Genomic DNA, 19,726 nt, shown 5'->3' on the forward strand with positions numbered 1-19,726 from the left:
GTCTTAAGTACTAAGTGATATTCTTGGCGCTGTTTATGCAACATTCTTATGGACGAATGTGGATGGAGATTCTCAAGCTATCCAGGTCGTGGTTGCCACCAAAGATGGGTTTTTTTCCAAGAACTCTGTTTTTCTTTGAAGATGTTTTGCTTCTGAGAAGCTTCTTCGGCTCTTGATCGGATGGTGAGGAATGGAAGTCAGAACAGAAGAAGCTTCTTGGATTGAGAAGTGAAATGTCTTCAAAGAAAAAAACTACCCACCGGGATAGTGGTTTTCCCACTAATTGGATAGTGACCATTTGGATGGGATTGTGCCAGGAATCCTTGGGGAGTGGGGAAATGCCCCTATTTTTATGCCCCCCCCCTTCACTGCTAGAACCAACAGCTCAGTTCCCTTAAAATTAACCATTAAAAAATAATAAAGTGAATTCAACTTCCCAAGGGTGTGGAATAAATGTAGCATTTCCCCACCTCTGTTTTGAGCACATCAAAACTACCCTAGCGCATTCAGGCAATGTGGGAATAATGAGTCCAAAGATAGGGGCTCAGGGGCTAAGACGCTGGACATCGATCAGAAAGGTTGGCAGTTCGAATCCCTAGCACCGCATAACGGAGGGAGCTCCCGTGACTTGTCCCAGCTTCTGCCAACCTAGCAATTTGCAAGCAAGTAAAAAAATGCAAGTAGAAAAATAGGGACCACATTTGGTGGGAAGGGAACAGCGTTCCGTGCGCCTTCGGGCGTTGAGTCATGCCGGCCACATGACCATGGAGACGTCTTCGGACAGAGCTGGCTCTTCGGCTTTGAAACGGAGATGAGCAGCACCCCCTAGAGTCAGGAACGACTGGCACAGATGTGCGAGGGGAACCTTTACCATTTACCTATTCCGCAATTAAAGTGCCATTTTTCTGATCAGGAAAAAAGCCCCTCTTAATCCCCTTCCACCCCCACATCCCATTGTACCATCTTCCCATCTTGCAAGACAAGGCAGCTTCCTCCAGATGTGCAGGGGTTCAATACCCCCCTACCCCAAGCTTGTACGAACCCCCAAACCTGCCGGTTGCAGGGTGAAAACAGCTGGAGGGTGCCAGCTGCCCCCCAACCCCAGAGCCCCCCGGGGACAAGGAGGTCTCCCCTATTTATTTTGCATTTTTCCTAAATTTTAGCTAAAGGGGTGGGAAGGAGAACTACAACTCCCGGCAGGCTCCGGGAGGCGAGGACGGCGGGGGCCGCTGGGATTTGTAGTCTTCCCAGACCAGCTGGTGGGCGCAAGGTTGGAGAAGCCACCTGTGGGGCTGGGGAGAAAAGACCCCCCTCCAGGGGGCGTGGCTACCCCTCCCGGGCCTGGAGGGGGCGTGGCCAGGCCGCACACCTGGCGAGGCACCTGCCCGCAGCCGGGGAAGCGCAGCGCAGCGGGGCCGCCGGGCCAGGAAGGCGGGGAGAGGAAGAGGCGCGTCTCTCTCGGCGCTCCGCTCCTTTCCCAGCCCGCGCCGTGGACAGGAAGGGCGGCCCGGGCGGTGGGTGCTGCCAGGCCGGCCTCGCCTCCCCGGTCCTCCCGCTTGGAGAGGATCTCTTTGTGGAGGCGGGGTTGGAGAGGGTCTCTTTGGGAAGGGGGCACTTTGGAGAGGGTCCAATTGGGGAGGGGGGGTTGGAGAGGGTCTCTTTGGGAAGGGGGCACTTTGGGGAGGGTCCAATTGGGGAGGGGGGGGGTTGGAGAGGGTCTCTTTGGGAAGGGGGCACTTTGGAGAGGGTCCAATTGGGGAGGGGGGGTTGGAGAGGGTCTCTTTGGGAAGGGGGCACTTTGGGGAGGGTCCAATTGGGGGGGGGGGGGTTGGAGAGGGTCTCTTTGGGAAGGGGGCACTTTGGGGAGGGTCCAATTGGGGAGGGGGGGGGTTGGAGAGGGTCTCTTTGGGAAGGGGGCACTTTGGAGAGGGTCTCTTTGGGGAGGGGGCACTTTGGAGAGGGTCCAATTGGGGAGGGGGGGTTGGAGAGGGTCTCTTTGGGAAGGGGGCACTTTGGGGAGGGTCCAATTGGGGAGGGGGGGGTTGGAGAGGGTCTCTTTGGGAAGGGGGCACTTTGGAGAGGGTCTCTTTGGGGAGGGGGGTTGGAGAGGGTCTCTTTGGGAAGGGGGCACTTTGGAGAGGGTCCAATTGGGGAGGGGGGGTTGGAGAGGGTCTCTTGGGGAGGGGGGGTTGGAGAGGGTCTCTTTGGGGAAGGTCCAATTGGGGAGGGCGGGTTGGAGAGGGTCTCTTTGGGGAGGGGGCACTTTGGGGAGGGTCCAATTGGGGAGGGGGGGTTGGAGAGGATCTCTTTGGGGAGGGGGGTTGGAGAGGGTCTCTTTGGGGAGGGGGGTTGGAGAGGGTCTCTTTGGGAAGGGGGCACTTTGGAGAGGGTCCAATTGGGGAGGGGGGGTTGGAGAGGGTCTCTTGGGGAGGGGGGTTGGAGAGGGTCTCTTTGGGAAGGGGGCACTTTGGGGAGGGTCCAATTGGGGAGGGGGGGGTTGGAGAGGGTCTCTTTGGGAAGGGGGCACTTTGGAGAGGGTCTCTTTGGGGAGGGGGGTTGGAGAGGGTCTCTTTGGGGAGGGGGGTTGGAGAGGGTCTCTTTGGGAAGGGGGCACTTTGGAGAGGGTCCAATTGGGGAGGGGGGTTGGAGAGGGTCTCTTGGGGAGGGGGGGTTGGAGAGGGTCTCTTTGGGGAGGGGGCACTTTGGGGAGGGTCCAATTGGGGAGGGGGGTTTGGAGAGGGTCTCTTTGGGGAGGGGGCACTTTGGAGAGGGTCCAGTTGGGGAGGCGGGTTGGAGAGAGTCTCTTTGGGGAGGGGGAACTTTGTAGAGGGTTCAATTGGGGAGGGGGGTGTTGGAGCGGGTTCAATTGGGGAGGGCCCCCTTTGGAGAGTCCAAAGGACCCCTTTGGGGAGGGAGGCCCTTATGGAGGGCTCTTTTGGGGAGGGTCTCTGGGGAGGGGCCATTTTGGGAGGGGGCCCTTTGGATAGGGTCCCTTTGGGGAGGGTCGTTGAGGGGGGGAGGGAATCCCGTTTGGGAAAGGTGGCTTGGACTGGGGTCCCTTGGGGAGGGTCCCTTTGGAGAGGGGGCACTTTGGAGAGGGTCCCATTGGGGAGGGTCAGAGAGAGGCTCTTAGGGAGGGGCCCTTTGGAGAGGGCACATTTTGGAAAGGAGGGGCCATGTGCATGTGGAGATATTTGTGGGAAGGCCGTGGGATTCAGTCAGTTTGCACCACTTCTACCGACCTATTTCACTATTAAATGCGGACTGTAAAATGTTTGCATCAATAATGGAAGAAAGAAGGAAGAGACCTTTAAATTAACTTATGCACATAGACCAAAAAAGGATTTCTCCCTAAGAGGCAGACAAATATGCCCAATTAGTATTTTGATCGCTGGATAAATTCCGTATAACAGCTGGAATTGGAATCCGTAATAAACTCCCGTTTCCTCTTATTTCTTCTCCAGCGCGGAATGAACGCACGTTAATATGGCTTTCAAATGCAAAGCAAAAACTTTGCAGGTGGTTGATACCGAATATAGTGCAGACGCGGTAGAATGGTGCCCGGTGGAAGGCTGGCACAACATCTTGGCATGTGGCACCTACCAGCTGAAGAAACCAGAGAATGAGGTAAGCTATATAAACATATATAAACATACGGAGAATGGTTGCAGGAACTGGGTAGGTCTAGTTTGATGAAAAGAAGGACTAGGGGAGACATGATAGAAGTCTTCCAATATCTCAGGGGCTGTCCCAAAGAAGAGGGAGTCAAGCTATTCTCCAAAGCACCTGAGGGTAGAACAAGAAGCAATGGGTGGAAACTAATCAAGGAGAGAAGCAACTTAGAACTAAGGAGAAACTTCCTGACAGTTAGAACAATTAATCAGTGGAACAACTTGTCTCCAGAAGTTGTGAATGCTCCAATACTGAAAATTTTTAAGAAGATGTTGGACAACCATTTGTCTGAATTGGTGTAGGGTTTCCTGCCTAAGCAGCGGGTTGGACTAGAGGACCTCCAAGGTCCCTTCCAACTCTGTTACTTCATTCTCTATTCTATTCTAACCTATCATATTGACTTTTTCAAGAAGCCGGAGAAAACTTATGAAATTGTTTTGCGGTTAGTCTTTTTTTTTTTTAAAGTTTCATTGGATTTTTATTTTTAAATATACACCAATATCCCTACATGAACAGTGTGGCCTCTGGGTATAATTCATTTTGATAAAGAGAACGATAATAATATTAATAATATTTGTTACATTGATCAAATTTATGTAATCCTAGTATTAATATACATGTTTGTTTTAGTCATTCAATATTTCAATGTTCCATTTGGGAGCCAATGGTATTATTTAAGCATACATAGTAATACCATCTCTCAGCCCCTAGTTATGGCTTATATTCTATTATATTTTTTAAAAAATGCTAATATTCCCCGTTTCTTATTTCCACCTCTTTCTGGCTTCTACTCAGGCCACCGTTACTAACCCCAGTGTTAATACACATGTTTATATTAAGACATAACCATTATTTGGTTGTTCAACGTTTCAATGCACCATTCTAGTACCAATCATCCTATTATTTAAACATACATAATAATACCATCATTGAACCTCCAATCTTTGCAGTTGCGGTCTTAATAAAGGAGAATATTTGTAGCTCAGGGTTGAAATGAGGGGGTCCTTGGTGCTCTCTGAGCTTTGTTGTTCTCTCCCAGACCTTTCACGACCCAACTAGGTAACCTCCTCAGTGCTTGGCTGTATGTGCGGTGTTTGCGCCGTATTTATATACAGTAGCTTCTTTCAGTCTTGGAGGAGGTGTGGGTTTCTCCTTGATAGAGGATATTGCTTTCCCCTTGATTGTTTGTCTGGTGTTAATCCACGCTTATCTGGATAATGGGTGCTGGTTGCAGGGCAACCTACTGACTATAAACAGGGGGCAAACCCCACACTCCCTCACCCTGATGATGTTACCTAGCTAGGCAATGAAATGTCTGCAAGAAAACTACCATGCTCCAAGGATCCGCTGTGCTGCAAATATTCTCTTCCATTGGTGCAAGCTAGCTGGGCAGATCCTCCAGGGAGTTCTTCTTATTTATCATCAGGATCAGAGGTGGGTTCCTACCAGTTCGCACCTATTCGGTAGAACCGGTTCGTCAAATCTACCGAACCGGTTAGAAGAGGTTCCACCAGTGGACCCGGAAGGCAGGCCACACCTACAGAAGAGGTTCCATTTTTTTTTAAACCCACCACTGCCACGCACACACACACACACAGACAGACAGACAGAAACAGAGAAAGAGAAAGAAAGGAAGAAATAAAGAGCCGAGGTGGCGCAGCGGTTAGGGTGCAGTACTGCAGGCCACTTCAGCTGACTGTGATCTGCAGTTCAGTGGTTCAAATCTCACCGGCTCAAGGTCGACTCAGCCTTCCATCCTTCCGAGGTGGGTGAAATGACCCAGACTGTGGGGGCAAGTTGCTGACTCAATTTGCTAAAAAATTTGTAAACCGCTTAGAGAGGGCTGAAAGCCCTATGAAGCGGTATATAAGTCTAATAAATAAATAAAAAAATAATAAAGAAAGAAAGAAAAAAGAAAGAAAAAGAGTGAGAGATGAAAGAAAAAAAGAAAAAAGGGACAGAGACAAAAGGAAGGAGAGAGAGAGAGAGAGAGAGAGAGAGAGAGAGAGAAAGAAAACACATGGCCAGCAAGCCAGTCCCACCAGGTCACATGGCTGGCAAGCCACTCCCACAAAGGAGGCCACACCCACAGAGTAGGTTCCAATTTTTTTTGAAACCTACCACTGATCAGGATGTCCAGTTGACTGTATACGATGGGTTGGTTGAGTTTTGGGCTGTTTTCTTTCTGCTTCCTAAACAGCCTGGTCAGAGTCCTAGAGAGGACAGCGAGACCCCCGTGCGCCTGGGACGCCTCTACCTCTATTCCTTTGAAGATCAAATTTTCACCCCGCTGACGGAGCTCCAGAGGCTGGAAACGGTGGCTATATTGGACGTCAAATGGTTGGATGGATGCTTATCCGTTTTGTTTGCAAGTTTTCACTTCTTCCAGGAGCTCTAGATTAGCTGGGGAAGGGTTGGTTCCTGTGCAGGGAAGAATTACCCATAGTGGAGTGTTGTGACCCCTCTCGTACCACACCAACACACTCCGAGCCAAAGATAGGTTACAGCATTTCATTAACAGACAGACAGGTCCTTGGCAGCAAACCGGCACAGACAAGCTTGGGCAGCAATCCAGCACAGATAAGCCGTGGCAGCAATCCAGCCTGCCAAGCTCACAATACTGTTCATCCAACATTAGTTCGTGCGTTGACTTCTGCAAGAGGGGCGTGTGCTCAAGCAGTCCTTTTTATAGTCTGGAGAGGAGCCTAATGACCACCAGCTGAGTGCAATTACCTCCTGTAACTGCGCAACTGTTCCTGACGCCTGTTAGCTCTTCGGTGCCGGGCATCCAGGAACAACTCACTGCTGGTGTCCGGCTCACTCTCCCTTGTCTCCTCCCCACTGGTCTAAGGTTCGGGCGCCTCCTGGTGGCCAACCAGCCGCTCTGCGCCCTGCTCGGAGCCGGAACCCTGTCCAGGGTCCTCCACATCCTCCAGAGACGACTCATAGGGCCCCTCGCTGTCGGAGTCTGGTGGCAGTTCCAACGGCTCCTGCTGAGCCACAACTGTGGAGAAAGTGGTGGGCTTTCAGATGGAGATATCAGACCTGAATTGAAGGTCTCCGCCTCCATGGTGGACTTTTCATGCAGCAACCATCAAGATTCTGAGGTTCTCCACGCGGCATGGCCCACATCTTTACTGATTGAGAGAGAATTGTATCTTGAGCATAAGAGCCAAGTGGTTCAGGCCCCAGGCTAGAAAGCAGGAGCGTGGGAGTTCTAGTCTTGCTTAAATAGGGAAGTCAACTGGGTGTCGTTGGGCCAGGGGACAGTGACTTCTATACCCACCTTAGGCTGAATAGCCAGATGGGTGACTTTGAGGCAATCACCAGCGGATGGCGAATTCTAGTGCTGCTGTAGGCAGGAAAGTCATCCCAGCTGACCTCACCGAGTTCTTGGGGAAAATAGGAGGAGGAAGTTGTGTTGGATAGGGTCACCGCCTTGAGTTATGTGTCAAAATAATCAAGGTGGGGGATAGATAAATAACATGTTATTTTCCCTTGCTTTGTCTTCTGTAAAATGGGTAGCATGTTTTTTTAATCCTTTCGGTTAGTTTCTGTACCCAAGGCTTGGGTTGAGTCAAGATGGAAATGAAATGCTCTTCCTGTTGTGGGCCGCCAGCAGATTCGGACAGTGAGGAGGTTGGGGAGGAAGATGGGCCAGTCCTGGAGTCTGGGGAAGGCTCAGATGAGGGCTCTGTGTTGGAGGCAGAGATGAGGCCAGGGCCATCTGACAGTTATCAGCTGCTTTCGGAGTCAGACATCAGTGAGGCAGAAGAACAGCTGGAGCCTGTTCCCAATTTGCGCGTGCGCAGAGCTGCCAGACAAAGGGAACAGCTACAGAACAGGGGTCGACTTGGGAGTGAGGCCACAAGTAGATGGTGAATGGCCCCTCCCAGAGGGAATAAAAGAGGAGCGAAAGGGGAGTGGAGTTTGCAGGAGACAATAAGTTCTCTTAATTGGTTCGTGACTCTCCGAGACTCCTTGCCAAGTTCTGCGGCCTGGCAGCTCTCCAAGCCAGATAAGGTCTGTGACCGTAAATCCTCCATTGAAAGACTTTGCTGGATGTGAATCAGCAGAATTTACAGCAAATTAATAAAAGGGTTTTTTTGTCAGGACATGGAGTTTGCTTCATGCTCTTGGGACGCCTCGGTCAGAATATCTTCCTTTTTTCAAAAGAGGGAGGGAGTGGAATGATTCTTTTTCCTTGCACCTCTGCTGATGGTCTTTGCCGTCTGTTCCCCTTCAAGGTGCCATGTTCCCATCGCAGGACATCCTGTTTTAGGCATCGCAAATGCCCAGGGAGTGGTGAAGCTGTCCCACTTGATGGGAAGTGAGGTAGGTGACTAAGAGATCCGTAATCATTTTGTGGTGCTCTGCGATTCTTTTTATCAGTTATGGTCTTTGCACCAGGAAAGGTGAAGACTCTCCCTTGAGATCCTTACAACGTGGAGCCAATGAAACAGCATTAAAATAAATAAATAAATAAATAAATAAATAACGAAAGAGAACGGATTAGGGCGACAGAGGCAAATAGAGATGGGTGCCTAAGAATATTCAGAAAAAGACTTGCATAGATTTGGATGGAGAGACATCACCCTGCCAACAAAAGGGTATCTAGTCAAGGCGATGGTTTTCCCAGTTGCCATGGATGGTTGTGAAGGTTGGACCATAAGGAAGGCTAAGCGCCAAAGAATGGAGGCCTTTGGCCTCTGGTGCTGGAGAAGACTCCTGCATTGAGTCCCTTGGACTGCAAGGCCATCCAACCGGTCAGTCCTGGAGGAGATCAACCCTGACTGCTCTTTAGAAGGCCAGATCCTAGAGAGGAAACTCAAAGGCTTTGGCCACCTAATGAGAAGGAAGGACTCCCTGGAGAAGAGCCTCATGCTGGGAAAGATGGAAGGCAAAAGAAGAAGAAGGGGACGGCAGAGAAAGAGGTGGCTGGATGGAGTCACCTGACAATTAGAACATGGACATGACTTTGCAACTCACAGCAACGATCTATCGATTATCTATCTATCTATCTATCTATCTATCTATCTATCTATCTATCTATCTATCTATCTCCAATCCTTTGGCCACCTAATGAGAAGGAAGGACTCCCTGGAGAAGAGCTGAATGCTGGGAAAGATGGAGGGCAAAAGAAGAAGAAGGGGACGACAGAGAAGGAGGTGGCTGGATGGAGTCACCGAAGCAGTCGGCCTGAGCTTAAATAGACTCCACGGGATGATAGAGGACAGGAAGGCCTGGAGGAATGTTGTCCATGGGGTCGCGATGGGTCGGACAGGACTGCGCAACTAACAAGATTTGGATGGTGTTTGTACTGCAAAAATTCAAATAAGTATCAGTCTGCGGAGGATCTCTGTCATTCAGGCCATTTTTTCCCCCAAAAGGCAGCTGGACTTTCTTGCTTATTTTTTTCAGTTGAAAATGTTTTGCTTCTCATCCAAGAACTGACCCGAAGAAGCTTCTTGGATGAGAAGCAAAACATTTTCAAAGGAAAAAAAAAATGGGGGGTGGGGGGAACAGGGTCATAATTGGGTCATAAATTGTGTGGGGTCAGAGTTGGCTACACTTGGGTACCTCCCGACATGTTGCTCCTAATAAATGATTGGATTTCTTTTGAAGCTTGGCTCGAGGCTCATGATTTAATTAGGGCATCCATCGGAAGCCTGACATCTCCACTATGATCATGCTAGGTTTCGTAACGGATGCTGGAGACCTGTCCGCATTCTAACCAGTCTCCTTTTCTTTCCAGTAGAAGAGTTGCAGGCTTCAACCTCTGTGCAGTGTTGACCTGGGAGACGATTGTCTTGCTTTGTCATTGGACTGGTCCACGGGACGAGAGCAGTGGTAAGTGGCTTGAGGGCCTAGCCCTATGCTTCTAAGATGTCTGGACTTCAACTCCCAGAATTCCCCAGTCAGTATACCTATGCAGCAGTGGTGGGTTTCAAAAATTGTTCGAACCTACTCTGTGGGTGTGGCCTCCTTTGTGGGAGTGGCTTGCTGCCCATGTGACTGGATGGGAGTGGCTTGCCGCCCATGTGACCGGATATGAAGATGCCGACGACACTTGTCAGAACCACCTTAAATTACCTCACACACAGCACTGGCATGCATAAGAATAGGATGCAAACTTGTTTTTTAAAAGGCATCTTTGGTTTGCGTTAAAACAACTTCAACACACACAATGTTCTGATTGCACCACAAACACAGTAGTCATCCTTACCTTTCACAGAGGCTCTGAGTTTTATAAATAGGAGCATGATAGTGTAGAATAATCATATCCAAGGACCAGTGGTGGGTTTCAAAAATTTTTGGAACCTCTTCTGTAGGTGTGGCCTGCTTTCCGGGTCCACTGGTGGAACCTCTTCTAACCGGTTCGGTAGATTTGACGAACCGGTTCTACCGAATAGGTGCGAACTGGTAGGAACCCACCTCTGCTATGCAGGTAATCCTCGACTTACAACTGCAATTGAGCCCAAAGCTTACGTTGCTAAGCAAGACAGTAGGATAAGCTCTTGCAAATAGCCCCTTCCATCCTTCTTAAGTTTCTGAGAAGACTTCTGGTGCTTTTTTCTGACAGTGAGAACAATCCACCCATGGAACAGAAGTTGCCTTTGGAAGTTGTGGGTGCTCCATCAGTGGAGGCTTTCAAGAAGAGTCTGGACTTCCATTTGTCAGAAGTGGTATAGGCCAGGGTCTTCTGCTTGGCCAGGGGTTGGACTAGATGACCTATAAGAGTCCCTTCCGACTCTTGTCAATCTGTCAATCTAATTCCTGTCCAACATGGAGCTTCTGAAACTCCCCTGTTCCTTACAAGCATCACAGCACAATCCACGCTGAGTTTTAAACTTTGCATCGTGGCTTCTGATAGGAATAGGAAAGAAAAGAGAAAAGAAAAGAAAAGAAAACAAGAGTAGAATAGAATAACAGAGTTGGAAGGGACCTTGGAGGTCTTCTAGTCCAACCCCCTGCTCTGGCAGGAAACCCTACACCACTTCAGACAAAGGGTTATCCAACATCTTCTTTAAAACTTCCAGTGTTGGAGCATTCACAACTTCTGGAGGCAAGTCATTCCACTGATTAATTGTTCTAACTGTCAGGAAATTTCTCCTCAGTTCTAAGTTGCTTCTCTCCTTGATTAGTTTCCACCCATTGCTTCTTGTCCTGCCCCTTGGATAATAGCTTGACTCCCTCTTCTTTGGGGCAACCCCTGAGATATTGGAAGACTGCTATCCTGTCTTCCCTGGTCCTTCTTTTCATTCAACTAGACATACCCAGTTCCTGCAACCGTTCTTCATAAGTTTTATCCTCCAGTCTCCTAATCCTCTTCGTTGCTCTTCTCTGCCCTCTTTTCTAGATCGATGCTGGATAGTAGTAGAGCCAGCAAGTTGTTTACCATTCATTCCTGCTTCTTCAGCAAAGAAACTGCCTTTGTTTTGCTTTTTAACTATTCCATGCTGTTGCCTCTACAGTGGCCACCCCCTGAGACTGGTCAGCAGCGATTCCAAAGGAAGAGTCAGCTTGCTGTCGGTGGACGAATCCGCTTCCTCGGTGCACGTCTTGGGCCAATGGAAGGGACATGACTTTGAAGCCTGGGTCGCTGCGTTTGACTATTGGAACACGCACGTCGTGTACTCAGGTATGTGCATTTGCTGGGATTGTGGTTGTGAGAATCCCCGGGAAGCCAAGTTGAATGCGGACCACTGTTTACCAACCCTTGTGGCGATGCGTGACTCAATGTTGGCTTTGAAGCTTTGAATGTATCCTGTCTTAGTGTATTTCTAGTCTAACGCAGAGAAGGGCTAGGGGTGACATAATAGCAGCAGTCTTCCGGTATTTGGGGGGCTGCCCCAAAGAAGAGGGAGTCAAGCTATTCTCCAAAGGACCTGAAGGCGGTGTTCTGACCCAGGCTTCCTTAGAAAGCAAGAAGCAAAGTCTTGATCCCTGCAAAATCTCTTTTATTTACATGACTGTGAATTCCTTTCATTCACAGTCAGCCAGGCTTTCAAAGGAATGTTTATCCACACGAACCTTATCTCGCTTGGAGAGCTGCCAGATAACTAGTTTCCAAACGCAGGGCAAGGCAAAACCTGGCATTTAACTCTTTTTTTTATTAAAGAGTTTTAATAGATTTTACAAGCATTTCCCCTTCCCCTTCCCTCCCTCCACCCCAACACCGCACCCCCTCCAACCCTCCCCCCCCCAACCTCCCAGAGCAAAATACAGGGTATAAACATTTAACAATCATACACTAACATAAACTAACTAACTTTAGCGTCGTACCTTCACTTAAAAAAAGAGCCGAGGTGGCGCAGTGGTTAAATGCAGCACTGCAGGCTACTTCAGCTGACTGCAGTTCTGCAGTTCGGCTGTTCAAATCTCACCGACTCAAGGTTGACTCAGCCTTCCATCCTTCCAAGGTGGGTAAAATGAGGACCCGGATTGTTGGGGACAATATGCTGACTCTGTAAACCGCTTAGAGAGGGCTGAAAGCCCTATGAAGCGGTATATAAGTCTAACTGCTATTGCTATTGCTATTATACTTTAACTCCCCTTTTATTAAGCTAACTTTAAGTAAATTGTAACATTCCTTGTTCATTCATTCATAAGCTAACTGAAATTTCTTAGTCCTATATTTATTTTGAATATAATCAGTCCATCTTCTCCATTCCAACTTTTATTTCTCATCTGAATGGTCCTTCAAGTATGCTGATATTTTGGCCGTCTCTGCTAAGTTTATTACTTTTAACATCCATTCTTGGATAGTAGGCAATTCTTCCTTCTTCCAGTACTGCGCCACCAACAATCTTGCTGCCGTTGTTAAGTTCAAAATCAAGTTAGTCTCTATAACTGTACAGTCTGTAATTATACCTAACAAGAATAAGTGGGGAGTGAACTTTATCCTCTTTTTAAGAATATTTTGAATAATCCACTATATTTAACTCTTATAATCACAAAGAGAACTTTCCACTCGTGAAATGACTGAAAGGACGAATTGTTTCTTGCAAACTCCACTCCCCGTTCGCTTCTCTTTTGTTTCCTCTGGGAGGGGCCAATCACCTCCAAGGTGTGGCTTTACTCCCAAGTCGACCCTGCTTTCTTAGCTGTTCTTGTCTTCTGGCAGCTCTGCGCATGCGCACTCTGGGAACAGGCTCCAGCTGTTCTTCTGCCCCACTGCTGTCCAGCTGCCTCTCGTTTCAGCACTCGGTGCCGAAAAGATTCGTCAACATTGCCCTTGGGAAATTTACAAACCACAATTATGCCCTAGAGTAGTGTTTCTCAACCTTGGCAACTTGAAGATGTCCGGACTTCAACTCCCAGAATTCCCGAGTCAGCAAATGCATCTTCAAGTTGCCAAGGTTGAGAAACACTGCCCTAGAGCATAATTGTTGTTTGTAAATTTCCCAAAGTCACTTAGATTAGATGGATGGTTGAGGAAATTAGATAAATAGGTTACGTGGCATACATGAAAACCTTTCCACAGGCTACCAGTGAAGCCTGCAGCTGCTAATTATGTCCTGCTGTTTAGAAAAAAAAAATAATGTTGTGCTTTTGTTGTCCTAAGGACAACAGAATCATGTTAGGAATTCAGTTTTCTTGGTCTTCTCTTCCTGGATTTAGGTGGAGATGACTGCAAACTACGGGGCTGGGATACACGGAGCAGCTCAAGAACTCCTCTCTTCACCAGTGAGCGGTAAGTAGTAGAATCTCTGAAAAGAATCCACGGCTCCTGTCTTCTGCCAGGAAAGCTCCAAGTTGGTGTGTGTGTGTGTGTGTGTGTGTGAGAGAGAGAGAGAGAGAGAGAAGGGGGGGAGGGAGGGAGGGAGGGAGGGAGGGAGAGGGAGGCTTCTTTTGATGTGGGTTTCATTCAGGGGTGAAATGCTTCTGGTTCGGGCCATTTGCCGGAACTGGTAGTAAAAAATACTAAAAGAAATTAAGAAAAGGAAAAAGTTCCCACATAGCATGTTGCACAGCTGACCTGGGGAACTTTTTAAAAGAACTTTTTAAGCATTTTTTTAAACTACAGGTTCTCCGGAAACAAGGGGGTTGGTGGGTGAGTGGGTCTGTTTTTGCTCCCAGCAGCCTTCCCTGAGTGCTGAGAAAGAGAGAGAGAGAGAGAGAGAGAGAGAGGGAAGGAGGGAGGGAGAGAAAGAGAGAGTATGAAACAAAGAAAGTGAAAGTAAGCAGAAGGAAGGAAGGAAAGAGGAAGGAAGGAGAGAGGAAGGAAGAAGAAAGAAAGGAAGGAGAAAGAAAGAAAGAAAAAAGGAGGGAAGGAGAAAGAAAGGAAGACAGAGAGAAAAAGGAAGGAGAAAGAAAGAAGGACAACGAAAAAAGGAAGGAAGGAGAACGAAAGAAAGGAAGGGAGAAAGAAGGAAAAAGAAAGGGAGGGGGAGGGAAAAAGGAGAGGAAGGAAGGCTGGAAGGGATATGGAGGTCATCTAGTCCAACCCTGCTCCAACAGGACATTCTTAAAGTCAGTTTCTGTCTTTTGATTCCCCCAGTTACCTGACTACATAGCCACGCCCACCCAGTCACATGACACCACCACCACCAAACCACGCCCACAGAACCGGTAGTTAAAAAAAAATGTAGATTTCACCACTGGTTTCATTCCAGGCATTCTATGGGGGTCTGCAGTATTCAGAGTCACCCCCTGCGGGAAAATCTGCTAGCTACGGGAAGGTGAGTCTCCGAAGTATTGATGAAGTCACTTATAGGGTGTATCTTTGAAAATTTCCCACGGTTGGACAGGAAGTCCTCGATTTACAACAGTGGCCGTTCAAAGTTACAACTTTTGCACGGGGGGGGGGGGGAAAGACGACCATTCTTCACTGACGACCCCATAAGGTCACAAAAGGTGATCCCATGACCCCAGGGCACTGCAATAAATACGAGTCGGCCTCTGGATTTGGACCAAGTGACCCCGAGGATTCTGGGAAGGATGGTTAGAAAGGCGAGGACAGTTGTTATGTCACTTCATTCAGTGCTGTTATAGCTTCGAATGGCCAATTGATTTTTTTTTTGCAATTTGTTTTTATTTTTAAACATAAAAAACCGACATAAAAGAAATCTCATCCATTATATACAGCATGTCACTTGGTTACAAGTGTTTTTGCATCCATATTCTTAATTACATTTACAATCACAGATTTTTCATCTAATATAACTAAATACCTCACTTTCATTGTACAATGTAGATTCAATTACAATTAATATTTTTTTCCAATAAACCTAATTCCCTTACATTCTTGTCTGTTTAATAACAATATACCTTTATATAATCACATATCCCGATATGAAAAAGATTTACCAACCATTTATATTTGTATATCACTGTTTTCAATTATGTATAATCCCACCAATCAACTATCGAGTGTGTTTATGTTCATTATTGTCCTTGTACATCATACCTTCAAACAAAGATGTTATTCCTTCATTTTTCAACAAGATATTCTGAAGTCACTTCATATATATACCAATTTTTAATTACTTCCTTATTAAGATTATTTATCAACAAGATATTTTTATAATATATACTTGGCCAAATAACAATAGCAGCTAGACTTATATACCGCTTCATAGGGCTTTCAGCCCTCTCTAAGCGGTTTACAGAGTCAGCATATCGCCCCCACAGTCTGGGTCCTCATTTCACCCACCTCGGAAGGATGGAAGGCTGAGTCAACCTTGAGCCGGTGAGATTAGAACCGCTGAACTGCAGATAACAGTCAGCTGAAGTGGCCTGCAGTACTGCACCCTAACCACTGCGCCACCTCGGCTCTTTTAATGATTGAGGACTACCTGTATGGGGTGGGGTGGGACGGGGCAGCTGCGGACATAGAAGATTCTTCTGGCTTTGGGAAAGGAGAAAGATTTCTCGATTGCGTTTCTGCAGCTACGACGAACACGTCCTTCTGTGGGACACCAGGAAGATGAAGCAGCCCCTGGCTGACACCCATGTGGAAGGCGGTGTCTGGCGCTTAAAGTGGCACCCGTCCCAGGAGGAGTGGCTGCTGGCTTCTTGCATGCACAACGGCTTTGTAATCCTCGGTTGCCCAAAGGATTTAGGTGAGTATGTGGATTGGAGGAAGCCACCTACTGACTTCAGTTATAATAATAATTTCCAAAATGCAGACAGCCCTCAAGCCCGAAATTTCTGTGGCTAAATGAACCGTTAAGTGAGCTGGCCCGCGTTTTACAAACTCTCTTGCCACTGTTGTGTCCCGCTGGCGGCCAGAGGAGCTGGCAGCAGATTCGGACAATGTGGAGGTTGGGGAGGAAGATGGGCCAGTCTTGGAGTCTGGGGAAGGTTCGGATGAGGGCTCTGTGTCGGAGGCAGAGAGGGGGCCAGGGCCGTCTGACAGTTATCAGCTGCCTTCAGAGTCAGACATCAGTGAGGCAGAAGAACAGCTGGAGCCTGTTCCCAGTGTGCGCATGCACACAGAGTTGCCAGATGAAGGGAAGAGCTAAAGAAGAGGGGTCGACTTGGGAGTAAAGCCACAGGTGGATGATGAAGGGCCCCTCCCAGAGGGAATAAAAGAGGAGCAAAAGGGGAGTGGAGTTTGCAGGAAACCATTAGTTTGCTTAATTGGTTCGTGACTTTCCGAGATTTCTTGCCAAGTTTTGCAGATATCAGCCCAGCAGCTCTCCAAGCCAGATAAGGTCTGTGACTATAAATCCTCCCTTGAAAGACTTTGCTGGATGTGAAACAGCAGAATTCACAGGAAATTAATAAAAGGGTTTTGTCGGGACAAGGAGTTTGTTTTATGCTGTCGGGAAGCCTGGGTCAGAACAGCCACAGGGAAGCGAGTCACTGCCGTTGTTAAGCTAGTAACATGGTTGTTAAGTGAATCTGGCTTCCTCATTGACTTTGCTTGTCAGGTGGTTGCAACATGACTCCGGGACACTGCAACCGGCATGATTACCTCGAGTTGTTTGTAAAATATTAATAGAGGGAATAACCAAAAAAAAATAAAATGTAAATAAAATAAAAACATAAATTTCCCTCACCTCATTACCTGAATAAGGAATAAGTGGTACGGCGGCCTAGAGGTGGCGCTCTCGCCTCACAATCAGGAGGCTGTGAGTTTGAGCCTAGGTGGAGGCAGATATTTATTTAGGCACAATGAGAATTTATCTGCTGAATAAAACTCCGCATTGGCGACAGGGAAGGGCATCGGGCCAGGAAACACTCCGCTCCATTCAGTTGGCCAGAAAAAACGATTATGTGCTCATTAAAAGATGATGGGGATTACTTGAATAAGGAAGATCTTGATGTCCAGGTGCAACAGCCCTACTCTTTTTCTCCCCCTAGTAGACGAGAACCAAGAGAAATGCACGATCCTGTCGTCCTACGCCTTGCACAATTCTTTGGCTTATGGCGCCGATTGGTGCAGGCTCCCCCTGGGCACGTCTTTGGAGGAGTCTACGGCAGCACTGACAATTCAGGAGGACCAAAGAGCCAGCCCGGAGGACGTGAAAGGGAAGAACCTCAAGATCATTTACGAATCCCCCACAGCCACCTTCGATGTGCTGCTCGAAGAAGAGGAGAATCAACCTCCCGTCTCTCCATCCCCAGCGGGAGGCTCCTTGGTCCCCCAGGGGCCTTCCGGAGACGCAAGAGCTCCAGATACCAAAGCCAATGGGGATGCCCACGCAGCCAAAGCCCACCGGGAGACCAGCCTCTTAGCGACGTGCTCCTTTTACGACCATGTTCTACATGTTTGGAAGTGGGAGGTCAGCTGGAGCTCCCCTCTGGCTTAAACCCACTGTGGAGTGGGGGGACAGAGCCATGTATTCTGCCTTTTTTTCTATTTGCAGGAGAAACGTGGGATGACTTTGGACAGAAGGGAATATTTGTGTAGCTCAGAGTTCAACGGTGAGGTCCTTGAACTTACGTCGTTAACTTGCAGGCGTTTCATGACCAAACTAGGTAACATCATCAGAGCTAGAGGGGAGTGCCATCTGCTGTGTGCAGGAGGAAGAGGAGGACTGTAGGGTTCTTGGCTTGTTCTTGCAGACATCTCATGACTCAACTAAGCAACGCCATCAGTGCTAATGAGTGTGGCGTTTGCTCCACATTCACATACAGTAGCTTCTCCTTACGGTCCCACTGGAGGTGTGGTTTTCTCCTTGTTAGTTCCTTGAGCAGGGTATTGTTTTCTCCTTGTCTGTCTGGTGTCAATTCCTGCTTATCTGGATACTGGATGCAAGTTTCAAGGTAAGCTACTGGATATAAACAGGTAGCTCATTTGGTACCAGTAACCAAACGGTATCGTTTGGTAAATGAAACATCTGCAGGAAAACCATCAAGCTCAGAGAACATCAAGGACCCCAGAAGTCAATTTCGAGCTACCAATATTCTCTTCTATGTTTTTATATTACTGCTGGGAGCCTCCAGTAGCCGTGAGTTTTTGAAGCCTCGTATGTTGCTTACTTGGTTCTTTTCAACAGCTTTTTAATTTTGTACTGCAGAAATAAGTTTGCTTAGGTTCCCTAATTTCCTGTTAATTCCACTTTTCTCCTAAGATTTGATTCTTGCGACATTCTCAAACACCAGCTTTATCAGTGGAGTGGTATTTGGTTCACCCCCCACCCCACCCAATAAATAGGGAACCTGTTTTATTCAAGCTTGGGAAAAGAGGTTGAAATTAAAAACTGCCACCAATGATAACCACAAATCGAAGCACAAGCCCTTTTTGTAGTGTCAAAGGGCTTATTTATGATCTGAGGTATTACCAATTATGGTATTTTCATACAAACATGATCGTTGGCATTGTAAAGAGAACCTTCCAACTAAAATATATTTTCGATCTCTTTTTTACAATAAAATGTTGTCTTGTAAGATCCACTGTCCTTTTTATGTAAGCTACTAGAACTAGAATGTCTAAATTCCCAGCCCGCAGGCCGGATGAGTTATGTGTTGGTCATGCCCACGCACAAGTGGCAGTTGGAATAGAGTTCTTTTCAGGTGGGGAGGGGGAGTAGAATGTCTAACTCCTTAGCATCAGAACGTGTTAATAATAATATAAGAAATACTAATGATCTAATGGTCATTTTGAAAAAATCCTTTCTTAGCGAGCACTAGAAGTCTACGTGCCAAATTTCAAGTTTGTAGGCTTTACGGTTCTGGAGATTTTGTGATGCATGAATGCTATTTCGCTTTTATATATATATAGATTAAGAGTCACAAGTATCAAAGCTTGTGTCAAAAACTACTTTGGACTGGGCCAAATTAGCCTGTGTAGAGAATGTTAAACTCAACTACATATGCTAGTTCTGTGGCTGGCCAGGAAATAGTCAGGCATGGGAAGGGTTTCGTGGCTCCCGGTGTTTTCTTTTCTGTGGTCCAAATGGCTCTTTGAGTGTTTAAGGTTGCCGACCCCTGTCCTAGGGAATGTGTATGCAAGGATTTGCTAGTTTAAACATAACCAATTGAGGAAATCATAGCTAAGTATCGTCAGGTTTAAAAATGGCAGTTCATTCCCTGAACATATGAGAACTCTTATAAATATGCTATTTTTTTTTCTTTTTGTGAAAAGGATCATTTCATTTATGTAAATCTGAGCTGCACAGAAAACCAGGAGCCTTTCCTCCCCACCAAATTCAGTGCCCAAACTCCACAGCCATCCTTTTAGTAACCGGCATTTCCCAACCCTTGCAAGACCTGTTCCCAGGCATTTTACTTTGAACAGAGACCACCAATGACTCCACAGAGAAACAAATATATTAAAGGCTTTTCCGGACACAAGTTTCAAAGGAGAAACATCAACACTTCCCAGGCAGGGAGGTATAATATCTGCATTCTCTTCATTCTTAACCCTCCTCCCCAAAATGATCTGTTCCATAAGTCCCTTTTGGAGGAACTGCTATAGATTGAGAGAAATATAAATGTAGATTAAATATAAATGTAAATTAAGGGTGCTCCATCACTAGAGGTTTTTAAGAAGAGACTCGACAGCCATTGTCCAAAATGGTATAGAGTCTCTTGATCGAGCAGGGGGTTGGGCTAGAAGACCTCCAAGGTCCCTTCCAACTCTGTTGTTCTTCATCTG

The 19,726-nt window shown here is 47.3% G+C and overlaps 1 protein-coding gene across 3 annotated transcripts; it reads left to right on the plus strand.

Annotated features, from left to right (window-relative positions):
• Positions 1-1,267: 1,267 nt before the first annotated feature.
• On the plus strand, positions 1,268-18,518 carry DPH7 (diphthamide biosynthesis 7). 3 transcript variants are annotated; one of them, XM_032232825.1, is made up of 10 exons: positions 1,268-1,514; positions 3,465-3,627; positions 5,873-6,012; positions 7,920-8,007; positions 9,431-9,522; positions 11,148-11,314; positions 13,297-13,369; positions 14,292-14,357; positions 15,568-15,740; positions 16,987-18,518. In XM_032232825.1, the coding sequence occupies exons 2-10, from the start codon at positions 3,487-3,489 to the stop codon at positions 17,433-17,435; spliced, it is 1,389 nt and encodes a 462-aa protein (XP_032088716.1). In that variant the 5' UTR covers positions 1,268-1,514; positions 3,465-3,486; the 3' UTR covers positions 17,436-18,518. The 3 variants fall into 3 exon arrangements, with proteins under 3 accessions (XP_032088716.1, XP_032088718.1, XP_032088717.1); XM_032232827.1 differs by having other exon boundaries at positions 1,269-1,514; positions 16,990-18,518; XM_032232826.1 differs by lacking the exons at positions 1,268-1,514; positions 3,465-3,627 and having other exon boundaries at positions 5,919-6,040.
• The last annotated feature ends 1,208 nt before the right edge of the window (positions 18,519-19,726 follow it).

The sequence above is a fragment of the Thamnophis elegans genome, chromosome 16 (genome assembly GCF_009769535.1).
Source record: "Thamnophis elegans isolate rThaEle1 chromosome 16, rThaEle1.pri, whole genome shotgun sequence".
NCBI classification, from domain to species: domain Eukaryota; kingdom Metazoa; phylum Chordata; class Lepidosauria; order Squamata; family Colubridae; genus Thamnophis; species Thamnophis elegans.